Source organism: Episyrphus balteatus, chromosome 4, assembly GCF_945859705.1.
Source record: "Episyrphus balteatus chromosome 4, idEpiBalt1.1, whole genome shotgun sequence".
Taxonomy (NCBI): Eukaryota; Metazoa; Arthropoda; class Insecta; order Diptera; family Syrphidae; genus Episyrphus; species Episyrphus balteatus.
In genome coordinates, this window is record NC_079137.1 from 27,136,698 (window position 1) to 27,150,927 (window position 14,230).

General features: G+C 28.9%; 2 protein-coding genes across 9 annotated transcripts in view; one reads left to right on the forward strand and one right to left on the reverse strand.

Annotated features, from left to right (window-relative positions):
* The first annotated feature begins 3,366 nt into the window (after positions 1 to 3,366).
* On the forward strand, positions 3,367 to 4,254 carry LOC129920262 (trypsin zeta-like). Its single transcript, XM_056001554.1, has one exon. It carries the CDS (start codon positions 3,398 to 3,400, stop codon positions 4,202 to 4,204), a length of 807 nt encoding a protein of 268 aa, XP_055857529.1. The 5' UTR covers positions 3,367 to 3,397; the 3' UTR covers positions 4,205 to 4,254.
* An 875-nt stretch (positions 4,255 to 5,129) lies between these two features.
* Positions 5,130 to 14,230, reverse strand: part of LOC129920260 (calbindin-32) — a 65,474-nt gene continuing 56,373 nt past the window's right edge. For 6 of the 8 annotated variants that reach the window (XM_056001548.1, XM_056001551.1, XM_056001546.1 and 3 more), the window contains 3 exons: positions 10,362 to 10,418; positions 9,033 to 9,104; positions 5,130 to 8,956 (listed from right to left, as the gene is read on the reverse strand). In XM_056001548.1, coding sequence (XP_055857523.1) covers positions 8,810 to 8,956; positions 9,033 to 9,104; positions 10,362 to 10,418 — 276 coding nt within the window. In that variant the 3' untranslated portion in view covers positions 5,130 to 8,809. The remainder of the gene's footprint in view (positions 8,957 to 9,032; positions 9,105 to 10,361; positions 10,419 to 14,230) is intronic. The other 2 variants (XM_056001552.1, XM_056001553.1) reach the window with 2 other exon arrangements.

The following is a 14,230-nucleotide window of genomic DNA, read 5'->3' on the forward strand; positions in this document are numbered from 1 at the left end:
TTGTTCACTTATTATTAAAGCCCAGTTTATTTCCTTAAAAATATAACTTTTTTTCATAAAAAAGGATACTGAAAATAATTTTAAAAAAATTAAAAAACTGAGTGAATTAAAAAAAAAAATATTTTTTTTTACAAAATTAACTTAAATGAATTAAAATTTTTTTCTGAGCTCTTATGGTTAAGAAAAAAACAAATAGATAGAGCTCAGAAATAGTTTTAATTAATTTAAGTTTTGGATTAAAAAATTTTTTTTTTTAATTCACTCAGTTTGTTATTTTATTTTTCTGACTTCTACTAGAAAAGTATATTTTGGTTCTTGTGGCAAAAACCTTGTTGACCTGTGTTATTATTATTATTATTTTTTTTTGTGAGGTGAATAAATAATAATGCTTCGATAAAATTTTTAAACTAAGGGTAGGTTAGGTTAACGTGGCTATCAGCAGAAGAGCTGATACACTTAGACCATGATTGGTCCGTTGTGATACCATAATGAATCTTTGCGATTTGTTCCTTCTTATTCGTTGAACCATTTGGAACTTCTAATAAAGCGAGCGAGACTACCTATGTTTAATGTCCATATTTGCTAGATCACTAGGATTGTTATAGTAGAATTCTCCCAAATGGAGTCTACGTCTTTGAGATCACGCAGGACGTTCACAGAGAAGGTGAGGAATCGATTCCACCTCCTCTTCATCCATGCAGCTTCTGCTGAAATTATTGGAATAAATTCCGAGGCGTATTGCGTGCTTGCCTATTATACAGTGTACTGTTATGACACCTATTACGGAGCTGATTTGTTATCTGCTTAGAGATATTAAACAATTAGAGCGCTTCAGATTTAGTACTGTCCAGATCTGTTTAGTCGCTATACATGTGGTTAGTTACACCTAGCGATGGGGATACTTATGTTGACCTTATTTGGTAATAAAGGTATCAGTGTTCCATTTTTGGCACGTTCATCAGCTCTGCAATTTCCTGAAATGTCTATAAAACCCGGCAGCAAAGGGTAACTGCTGTGCCATCTCCATCAGAGATGATCGACAGTTAAAGGCAGTTATTGAATTGGAAGAGACAGAATCAAGAGATTAAGTAGCTGCCTGGCTGTCCGAGAAGATACGGATATCTTTTTTTTTATTGTACCACGTTTTCTTAAAGCCAAGATAGAACTTCTTTTGTCGGCAAAAGTTCCGCCTGGAACACGCTACATTGATTAGGAAGACGGAAGCAGAGACTTAAATTTAGTCTATCTGAGTATAACCTTCCACCAACTCCATCTTCAGTTCCGTCCGTGTAAAAATGGATTGAGTCATCTTGCAGGAATTCACAATCCTCTCAGACTGATCTATAAGGATGGTTACCTGAAAGTTTCTATCAAATTGCAGTTGTGAGATGGTGTATTCTATTTTACTTGGGATTGATCTGAATGATCCGCTTATTATTGATCCATTGTGAAGAGGCTTTGAGACGAATAGCTGTACCTACACAAAAAAAAAAAACAATATCAATTTAACATTTTTTAAATATCAATTTAACATTTTTTAAATATCAAATTAACATTTTTTAAATATCAACAAAAAATGCTTCATAAAATGTGTTTTATGATAAATTAAAATATCAAAACAATATTTTTATTATCAGGATGATATTAAGATTTTTTTTTAATGAATTTTTTTTACTTGCAATAAATGATTTTTTTTAATTTTAAATGCATTTTTTTTAAATTTGTTTTTACTACCCTAGCTTTTCTAAAAATAATAAAAGTGGCCTTCGGCGCGGCGAAAGACCATTTTAAACACTTTAGTCACTCTAAACACGGTTTTCACAAACTTGTATGAAAAATGACATATGTACATCTTGACTCCTGTAGAAAATTTTCACAAATAAATAGAAACTTGTAATTTTTTTTTGTTTGGCGAAACAGAAACCCACAAGAAACCTGAAAGCTCACAAATTTGTACATGTAAAATACAAGTTTCGGTGAAACAGAAAATGGATTTTTTCACAAATTTAAAATTCGTCGGCGTAAGGAAAAATTGTTCTAAGTCACAAAAAGCAAATTTTATAAATTCGTTTAAAGTGACATTTTTCTTCTCGTTCGCCACTCAAGTTATGTTTTTTATAAAGTTTGTTCTTTTCTCTTGAATAAACCATACAAGATTACCTTATTAGTAGGTGCATACTATTTTTAAATATTTTTTTAAAACTAAAAACCCAAAATTGGACATAGAAAAATTCCTATACAAGTACGCACTTTCCTTAAATAAAAAGTGGACTTAGAACAAAATATGATGGGACTTAAAACAATCAAGAATACTTGGGTCTAATTTTCAGAAGGCTACTTACCTGTGTTTATTGTTCTATGTCCCATTAAATTATATTAGCTGCTGAAAAAAACAAGACAAAATTTTTTTTCAAATTCGGAAAGATAACCCTCAAATTAGTACGTCGACGAATTGCAGATTACAAGTACAATTTTGTGATGACAAGAAACTGGTGAAGCTAAACTTCTCGATCTTTTCATAAATATTGTGGAAATTACTTGTAATAACAAATTTGTAAGTTGGTGAAATGGGGCCCTGGACTAACCTTGGGCAAACAAACCACAGATTTAAAGTAACGATTTTTTCACAGGAAAGAAAAATCATAATTTTTTCGATTTCTGATATGAAAAAAAGTTTTTTTATTGTATCTTTTGAAAACATGATGGAATAAAGAAAAAAAAAACAGAATAACGTCAAAAGTAGTCGAAAAGTTTTTTGCATTTTCTAACGGTAAAATTTCAAAAAACGAGAGTCTGACTTAAGATCGAGTTCAGCACCCGGAAAACCGGAATGTTTATTTTTTCTTTGAAAACAAAATTCTTGTAAGTGTAAAGTGTAATCAATTTCAGTAATGTGCTCTTTTTAAGGCAGTAAGAAAGAAAATATCTTAAATGTTAATTTTATTATCGTGGGTCACTTTAAATAAATGATATTTGTTGCTATCACTAGCATCTATCGACCTTCGAAGGTTTGTTTTTCTGCTGTCAATTAATATTTTTTTTTTATTGATGACTACAATTTTGATCATTGTGCCTGTCAAAGTTATCAGAAAAACATTTTCATACTTGTTATATGGCAACAAAAAATAGGTCGATTTAATGTTTGGCATTTTGTCCGATTGCTAAACGCAATCGATATCATAAAATTTTATTAAATTCAAGTAAGGAACAAGACTTTATCGGGGATTTAAAGATTATAAGATCAAAATAATATATTGCCCTTTATATTTATTGGCATGTTTTACAAATAAAACACTCAGCACTTTACTTGAATAAAAAATGCTTATCGTAGTTCAATCGATAGGGTATGTTATAAAAACTTAATTTTCCTATGAATTTGCTTTAGTTTAAAATAAACATGAAACGCTCATTAGTGCTCTTGACCGCGGTATTTGCATTGGTTGCTTCTGCATCCATTCCATCCGAAAATGAAAATAGAAGTGATTCCAATGGCCGAATTGTCGGAGGAAAGTTGACCGATATCTCCAAACATCCTCATCAGATTTCTATGCGATACAAAAGCTGCACTTCTTGCTCTTATAATCATCGATGTGGAGGAAGTATTATATCAAAAACAATAGTTATCACTGCAGCTCATTGTGTCCATGGAATTAAAGATGCAAAGCGAATTCATGTTGTAGCTGGTTCAAATACACGGAACGGAAACGGAGTAACCATGCCAGTTGCTAAGATTGTAGAGCATGAGAAATACTCAACGAACACTGCTTATGGAAATGACGTTGCCATATTAGTTCTTGGCATCGAAATACCATTAAATGATTACGACATCAAAACCATCAAAATGGCGGACGAACGACCAGCTCATAACGATATCTCACAAATAACTGGTTGGGGTACAACAACAGAAGGCGGTTATCCAGCTGATTTACTCCTTGAAGTTGAGGTTCCAATAATATCGAATGAATTTTGTGAGTTAAAATATGGAAGTGGAAAAATTGATTCTAGTATGCTCTGTGCTGGATCTTCGAAAGGTGGCAAAGACGCTTGTCAAGGCGATTCAGGTGGTCCACTGGTAGTAAAAGGAGTTCTTGCCGGTGTTGTATCTTGGGGAAATGGTTGTGCGAGACCAGAGTACCCAGGTGTATATGCTAGTGTAGCGGATTTAAGACAATGGATTGATGAAGCTATTAAAGAAAACTCATGATTAAGAGCTACTGTTTATAATAAATGACTTTCTAGTTCTAAAGAGCTAAACTTGTTTTTTTTTCAATTTTAATTAAGGTACGTAAGATTTTGATATCTACGAAGGTATTTTGATAAAAAAAAAAACTTCGGAACATAAGAGATTAGGTTCCAATATAATTAAACCATATTTGATCAATATTGAGATTCACAGTCTTTAATCCGACCTTAAAAGAATCTTAAAGAAGTTCTAAGATTCTGTGGTCTATATAGAATTTTTTTTTCTGTTTCTCACACATTGTTGTCCAAATACCATATTCCATCAAATTCCCTTTTACAGAAAAAAGCAAAAAAACATTGTTAATTAAATTAAACATAATTTTTTTTTATAAATCAATTATATTTGGCTAGGTGGCATCTATTATTAAATATAACAAATGTTTTAATTTTGGTTTGTACTTCAAACCGAAAGAATGCTCTCCAAAATGGAGTCTAATTTTAAAACTATTATCAAGTCACTCACTGTGGCCTATTTGGAGTACCTGCGTTGCTCTCGGTGCGTCCCTTTGGACTTCTGCAGAGATGAGCTAAATCGTGATTTTTAATTCACTGTGAATTTTAACCGTGAGTTGGAGCTCAAAAAATGTTTATGAAAATTAAATTAAATTACACTAACAAAATAGAAAAAATTACAAGTAAGAGCATCAGATGTATTTTTTCGTTTTACTTATGTTTTTATAATAAGTTGGTTATGATTAATGAAATTAAAACACATTTAAATTCCTTTTCGAAACTTTGTTCGAATTCTTTAAACATTCTTGGTAAAAGAAAGTTAGGGCGTATACTTACTCTTTTGACTGACTGCATATTAATAGATGTTATAAAATTTATTTAATTAGTTTAATTAATTTAGGATTAATCAATTACGGTTCAGAAAAACAAATCAATTTTACATTTGACAACAACTGTATATTTTATTTATATATCAATATTAATTTTTACTTAGGTTATACCATAAAGACATGACAGTTTATAACAGTTTGTAACAGGTGTATTTTATCCTTATCGCCCCTTACGTACATATGTACATTACATATATCCGTGTCATATTTTGGCGCTTTTAAATATAGCCAGGTGAAATAATCAACTTAGAAAATCTCTAGGTTATGTAAAGTTTGTCCATACATAAGTACCAACTACTATTAATTTTGTAAAAACTATTCACATCACGAAGAAAAAAGCCCACCCAAAAACAAACGGATTTCTGCAGAGTTTTTTTTTGTAATTTAAAAGAAATCCAGTTAATTTGAGGTGAAAATCATCTTATTTTGATGTGAAGCCACTGGGAATCGAACCTACAACTTTTTGGGCACTTCACTACGCGAGTGCTTAACTATCAGGCTCTCTCTGTTAAAAATTGGTATGATAAATTACAACTAAAGCTGAAGTCTAATAAAAATTTAATAATTTGTTAAAGTTGTTGCAAAAACCAAACGATTTTAATTTTAAATGATTTTATTTTGTTTAAGAAAATCTTTTAGTATTAAGACGTATGCATATATAAATAAGGCGGAATCTTTTTATTTTTAGTCGGTTGCCTCAAGATGAAAATTAAAATGAAATAAAGTTCACCTTTAATTTAACATATTTTAAGCGGATTCCGCTTACTTTAAGAAGAAATCCCATTGTTTTCAGAAGGTGGGATTCAAGGTGAGCATTTTAAGCATTTATTTTAAGGTTCCCTTTTTTCTCATCAATAGCTATATGTTTAATTCCGTTGAACCACAATCTAGTCTATCACTAGACATTTGGGAAGCTGGGACTTGACTTTATCCTTAGCCGTAACAACATGCATATTGAATTCCTATATTCAAAACTATATTGCATTTCCAATATGCATATATTTAATACAAAAATGTACTACTGAATCCATTCCATGCTTTCATAATGTTCATAAATTGTGTAAACTTAACATTGAAAGGCACCACTGAAAATTTTGTTATTAAATGCACCGATCAATCAGAATAAACTATTAAAACTGTTATACACTACCATGTCTCCAGTCACAACCATTGAAGAATTGCATTTAAAATGAAGCGTTATTACAAACATTTATATATTTCCATAAAAAAAACAACTATTTTTAAAGTGATATGACCATAACCAATACAAATAAATTTTGAGTAAAAAATGTATGTTAATAATTTTAACTAGTTATACTTTATCTATAAGTTTAAAGCACCGACTTTTTTCAAATAATTTATTTGATGATTTTAATTTAATATTCAGTAGCATGATTTCAGTTTTTTTTAGTATTCATTTGAATACGCATAATGTATTTCCTTTTGAAATATTATATGAAACCAGTCATATAATGATTCTTTCGTAAAGTTTTTATTGACATTTTCCTATTATTCTTGGCTTGGACATATATTTTGTATTTTGTTATAACTTTAATAGTAAATTTGTTTTTATATATTTTTAATGTATGTATCTCATCTCATAAGTATATTTTTCTTTAATAATTTGGCAATACGTTATTTATATAAAATCTGTTGAAAGTATTCTCCAGACGTATCCTGTGTTTTAGTTCAATTATTCATAAGACAATGTTATTAATTTAAATTTAATTTACGATAAGTTTATTAACAATGTGTAAATGTCTTTTTCATGAAAAAAAAATTTAAAAAAAAATTACATTCATTTTATTTGCTTGGAGATAGGATTGGTAATAAATAAATATACATGGTGTCCCGTAATGAGATAAGAAGATTTTAGGGGATGATTCTTGTGTATATTCTAAGAAAAAAATTGCTCTACAGTAACTCTCTATCTACAAATTTGATACCCTTTAGCTTTAGCGATGATTTAAGAAAACGTTTACTTCGGTATGCATTTACTCGTGTTAATGTTAATAACTCCGTTAATACTTATGATAGAAACTTCATTAATTTCTTGATTTTTAGAAGAAATGTTATTCTTTTTAATAGGCTGGAGCGTCATCTTGTTCGTAACATGAAGCAGCTAGTTGAAACAGTGAAATATCCTGGATTGGATATGTTAAATCATTTAGCAGAACCTCCATCAATTAATATTAGCAATCAAATCCAAAAAAACGGTCTCTATCTAGCATACAAAATCAAGGAGCACACTTTAAATAACTGTTGTAACTACGTCTTAAATAGAAATAAACTTAAACTATAAACAAAATTTTAATCTTATTTTTGACTAAAGCAAAAAAACACATTTTTAAAGATTTAACCTGGTGCAGGTTTTCCTAAATATCATAAAATCTATGAGTTTTCGAGCTAGCTTGTTTAAAATTAAGACATTAATGAAGTTTCTATCATAAGTATTCACAGAGTTATTAGCTCAGTTTTTTTCATAACTGATAGAGCTGGTCAGAACAACGTAAGTCCAATTTTCGGGGTCCCTTTGAATGTGCAAAAAATTCATTCATTCATACAAGGCTTATAGTAGATATTTAAGTCCTATTTTCAAGGGAAACAAAAAATGTCTAATATTTTGATATGAGGCCGTGAGAGCCAAAGCGGCTTAACTTATTTTGTTGTTATTGAAAACATTATAATAATAGATTTTGCATTTCACAAAGACTGGCTTTTCAAGAAAATAGACATTAGTTTAAAAAAATTTTAAAATATGTTTCCAGTCTCTATGTCTGTCGTTTCTTCATATCATATGACTTTTGGGTTCCGTTATGAAACCCTAAATACAGGATTAAACCTTTTCTAAGTGTGAACAAAAAAATGTAGGTACTCTTTATATTTAATATTTAAACCAACATCCCCATTATAACACCCCTGAAAAACGAAAAATATTTGATTGATATTTGGTTTAGATAATTTTTAATCCGTTCAGTTGGATTTGATAAACTTGATACAATTTCTTGGTTAAAATTTAAGAAATCTCATTTTATAATAGCCTTCTTTGTCCAATCATACATTAAAAATGTTTACTGCAAAATAAATTAATAATATTTTCTTTGAATAACATACATAAATAGATTTATATTTAATTTCAACATATATTATATTTCTTAAAACCTATATAAACATTTATAAAATAAAAAAATATCGATGTAAACGACTTTATATCTTTATGTTCGATTTTGTATATTGTGTCTTAGTTTATGTTTTGGACTATTTATATTAAATAAAGAAGCATTTATAGAGTTTTTATATTTAAATTGTAAAACAGTGAAAAATAAACATCAATATTTAAAATAGCTTTGTGTTTTTAAGAAACAAATTGAATAGATTTACTAATATAATAGTATACATAAATATAGGAATATTAAAAATATCGATTTTTCTAATAACAGTTTTTATACTCGTACATATGTATGTTTAAATGTGTAGATCGTAGATTTATATTAATTTTCAATAGATTTTTATAATCCAAGTGGTTAAGAGTTAATAGTAGTGTTTTTGTTGAATAGTTTAATTAAAAACAATAATTAGTTTTATAGCTATTTACGATTTAAAATTCATTATATCTTGTAATAAGGATCTTTTTTTTTTTATTTTTTTTGGTTATCTTAAATAATAATTATAAAAGTATTTATTTCATCAAATACAATGTCAGTTTAGGGATATCAACAAATAATTTATTGATCATCCTCTGGTGGCATCTTTGCCAGTGTTAAAAGTATCATTGTCAGTTCTTTGCGGGAAATTTTTCCGTCTTTATCATAGCCAACACCCCGAAGAATTGTCTCTTCAAATTGACTTAAATCTTGAGCATCGTAATCGTCCTGTTTGGAAATTTTGAAACCATTAATAGAATAATCAATTCGAAAAAGTAAACAAAAGGTACAATTAGTATTTTACCTTCTTAACAAGCTCAAGTAGATCCTTTAGGAACCCTCTTAACTCTTCGTTTTCAATTGTACCATTGTTATCCTAAATCAAAGAAAACAAGAATGAGAAAATTTAATTGAATTTAAAGTGGATTTGGTTTTTAATTTAAATAAAAAATAAGACATTTTTATTTTTTTAAAATCAATTTTTGAAATAATAGGTCTGTTTAATGAATCTGATCCGCACAGAAAAGAACATTGTGAATGTGAATGTGAAAAAAAAAACTCGCCCAACTTGTTCTTAAATCTGTCATTTTATGTTCCATCAAATTGTTCAGCACAGAAAAGTTCAAGTTTTTCTGCTCCTACATTTGGGGTAGACCAAGTGCGTGAAAAGTTTCAATTGTCAGCTCTTTGTTTGATTGTGATAAAAATAAGATTTTAAAAAGTGAATTTCTAAGAGTAAAATACGGGAATATTAAAAGTGTTAGTAAATCATTTATTTTAAAAAAAAAATCATTTCAAGAAATTATTTTTTAATTTAAAATTTTACAAGTGACATGGATAACTGTCAATCTTGTTAAATATGAAGTTGAACTTTTCTGTGCTTTCTTGTTCTGACATTATTTACGAACTTGTGCTGCTCTGATCTGTTCTGTCCTAGATTTTTTTTTCATTAAACAGACCTAATTTAATTTAATTTAATTTTTGAAACAATTTAACCCAACGATATGTCAAAATCAAGATTCAGGAGTAAGATTACTGTGAACAGAAGATAATTAAAGGATGGTCGCTTAGCTTACAGCTCAAAAGTTCAACTGCCACAAAATTATCTGCGCAATCCGAAAGTTTACCGCCACTTTACTAAACGGTAAAAGTAAGATTAGCTTTAAGTTAGATTAAGTAAGACGAACAAATGGGAGTGCTGCACCCACCAATATCAATTAAAGTAGGTTTCAATTTTTTAAGCCACCGATTTCAGCGGATTAGCTGTGGTTTAACTCTAAAAGAAACAGGTAGACACAGAGCTAAATGCAATTATGTACTTCATAAACTGGCTTTGATGTGTTCTCACACTTGTCAATTTGGTTTTAATGAATGGATAAACCGGACTTCAGGGCATTCTGGTCTGAGCTTAAATAATAACAAGTTGTTAAAATCTCATTCTTTACTTTTTCCTCTTCGTAAACTGTCATAATGATGTTTATGTACGTAAAGCTTTATTTTTTATTTTTTAAGTTTTTTTTTTATTTTTTATTTCAGAAATGGGTTTTGAGTGTCTACTACCGTTCTCAGATGAGAACAAATTTAATTTAAATAATCCAAATCGAAATTTAAAAAATGGTAATCATATACTTACTCTATCGTAAAGTGAGAATACTTTTTCAATATCTTCCTTAGTCAACTTTGCAGCACCCTGAGTTTCGAAGAAAGAAAAACAAATACAAAAGAAATAAGATTTAATATATCTCCTAAAATTTAATATTAATAAGTTAACGTTATATAAAACAAATTCAAATTTCTTCACAAATATATAACTTTTAATAATATCATCAATAAAACAATAATTATTATTTCTCTTAAAACGAAATAAACAGCGGAAAGTATATACATATTATGTATAAAAATTAGCAAAGTTAACAAGCAATTAAATATATAGAAACAATAACACCTTTAACATGAAACACTTTTTTCCTACTGTTGCTTGAATTTTTGAAAGTAGATACAAATTAAAAAAAAAAATTACAATAAAATGTTCTTCTTTACAAGTCGCTTATATAGTCCACTCAGTCGGTATTTGCAAAAATAACTAATGCGGATATTGTTTTCATCCAATGTTTTAGGTAGAATAATTTGTTAACTATTTATTACTATTACGTGAACAATATTTATTTGTGTAATGTAATCTATGTAAAAAGCAATGGCATACCTAGAGCCAAATAAAATCATTACTCAGATTGCATTAATAAAATTTTCTTGACGAAACTATCCTAAGTATATTGGCTATGAAAATATTTTAACACTTTTTCAAAAAAAAAAAAACTTAAAATAGGACATGATTTTCAAACCAACATACTCTTCCGATTATTGCAATCAAACGAATTATATTCTAATTTATCAACTAAGACATTCTGCTAGCATACCTTCAAATTATCGTCCTTACTATAAGTGCACAGAGAAAATACATGCTTTAACTAAATAACTAAAAACAAAAGTTTCGACCCTCAAAAAACAATTTTGTATAAGTTCGCTTCACATGCAACGTGCATATTAAATACATCAAATTGCAGAAAATATTAATATAAAATTTCTTCAAAAGAAAAAAAAAAATACCGGTATCATTCTGTTGACATTTAAAAATCCTTTGAATCTTTCTTGCATTATGAGCGTTTAGAAAAACTTTACTATCTAGCTTTCTCACATATGTGAGTAACTTTTTGTGTAAAAGGAAGCCCTTTTTTTAAACATTATTTTAACTGCAAAAACTCAATTTAGCTAGTCTTCGACACAAGTATAGTTTTTTTCGACGAAATTTTCAAAATTCTGTAGATATCAAAAGCCTGTGTATAAGGAATTAGGACGTTCACCGGTTTTTATTGCAGGAATCGTTCAATGGGTTATAAAAGAAGATAAAACCGTGGAGTGCTATTAAATGAGAGGGTGGAAATTGAAGATGCAAGGGTTTGCAAAGGCCCCCTTTTTTGGTTTTTTTTTTTTTTCAATATATCTCGTAAACAAAGCAAAATTTTGATGTATTGTGCAAACTTTTTTGAGAGAATTAAATTTCCTATCCGAATAATGTTTTTTAAAAATTGATGAAAAAAATGTCCATACCAAAACAGTCAAAACAAACATAAATGAAAATCAAAAAATTCGATTTTTCTTCAATGCTCCCTTCTCATTTAATAGCACTCCGTGGTTTTATCTTTTTTGATAACCCATTGAACGATTCTTGCAATAACAACCCATGAACGTCTTGGTTCTTTTCTGAAAGACATAATCAATAGCCTAGACTAGATAATGTATGATCATAACACTGAATGAATAAAAATCTGTATTTCAAAATACTGTAAAAAATTCAGAATCCTGTAATTGAAAATACTGTTTCACAAAATTCTGTACTTCAAAATTCTGTATCATGAAATAAAACTGATACAAAGAAGTGTTAAAAAAATTGGCTAAATATTCGCCGAAGTTTTGAATGATCATATTATAATTTGAAAGAGTTGGTGATTGATCAAAGCAATGGATGTAAAATGGATAAAAAAGACAAGGAGAAAAAAAGATTAAATAAAATAACATTAAAGGCAGGTATTCGCAACTGTAATTGCTTAAGTGAAGTCTATAAGAACGTTTTAGTGTCCTATAGTCGGAGTAAAATTGAAATTATACCCAGTTCTTGAAAAAAAAAATTCTTTTTAAAATTCTGTATATTAAAATGCTGTAAAAATCGTTATGATAATGTAAAAAAATGCGCACTTTTTACATTATCTTTATCAAAACGATTTTTCAGCCTTTTTACAGCATTTTAAAATATACAGAATTTTGGAGTACAGAATTTTGAAATGCAGCATTTTGAAATGCGGTATTTTGACCAACCAGAATTTTGAAATGCAATTTTGCATTTTGGTCTTATAGTATTCTGTACGTACAGAATTTTGAAACACAGTATTTTGACTTACAGTACAAATTATTCTTTCATTTTTCAGAAGTTTATATACTGCGCAAAAGGTTAACAGAAACAAAGTCGTTTCCTAAGAACAGAGTGTTTGGTGCTTTGACTATGTTTCTTTATTTTTCGCAAGAGGGGCATTCTCTGAAAAGTGGTAATTTTTTATTTAAAAAGAAAGAGAGATGGGATTTATTGCAATGTAAAACTTCTTTCAGGCAAGTATTTATTTTTCAATTTGGTTGTTTGAATGTCGTTTACGTTTCGCAACATAATTCAGGTATGTAATTTATAGTTACTATTTGTTATTTGTTAAACTATATGTACGCTTCAACACATAAAAGGGACGATTTAGAATTATTTCTAATTGTCTAAATCGATCTAAAAACTGTTACGGCACTTAAAATCTATAACAAACACTATGCAAAAAGTCCCAAAAAACGGTTTTTTCACATCACTTCTGAAGTAATTAGGAAGCTGTACAGAAACAAGTACGGAGATCCAACATAAAAGCGCATTGGAAGTACTCAATCTATATAATGACTCAAGATGCCTAGGAGGTTAAATGGCATTAAATTCTGGTGATTTCCACCTTACATTACACGGTGCGACACTGAAAATACACCCGACAAATTACATAGTGTAGCGTGTAGGCTTCTCGTATATTCGAATAATGGACACAAAAATTTTTGTTATATTTTTGGAACACTCCATTTTTTTTTATTTACAAAAAACCATTTTTACAGGTAATCTATCAATATCTCACTCATTTTTTTAACAATTCTCATTGTGTTGTATGTTTTTGGAGGGTTCTCAGGCTTTTTAAATGATGTATATAAGTCTATTGTTTAAACAAATTAAGTGTAGGTTTTTATCCCATAAATCTTGAAAAAGTGATTTTTTCCTCAATTTTTTCAACAACAAAATTAAGTTATTTTATATTCTGAAAGAATATTTATTTAAGCACAAATTGGTGTATTGTTTTATTGAATTTGACCAAAACTGCGGAATCTAGGCTTTCTGCCGACGATATATACACCAAAAAGACAAATTATAGCACAAATCTACGCGAAAGGTGATACAAATTTTGATTGACTCCACTGCATTTGTTGTTTTTATCTTCAAATCATACAATATTCTGTAAAATTAATATGTAGGAAAAAATAGACATGAAGGTCAATTTTAAATTTCTATTTAACACAACAAAGCACATAAACAACATTGTTCAAAACGAACACCGCAAATATAATTGAAAAAATATTGTGCGAAGACTATTTTCGGTTCCAACATCAACAACGTAAAATGAACTATGTAGTAATTTCCAGTTGTATGTTGTTCGTTATTGATCAACGCCACGCCACTATGCTTTTGTCAAATCTAGACAATCTGCTAAAACGTATAATAATAAATATATATATTAATAATAAAATGTAGATTTCCGCTAAACATGTAATTAGAGAACGAAAATATTTTTTTTAGTATTATAGTCAATATACACAAAAAATAACGCATACACCACAGTGACCCAAATGCTTTACGGTCTTTAAGAGACTGTAGTT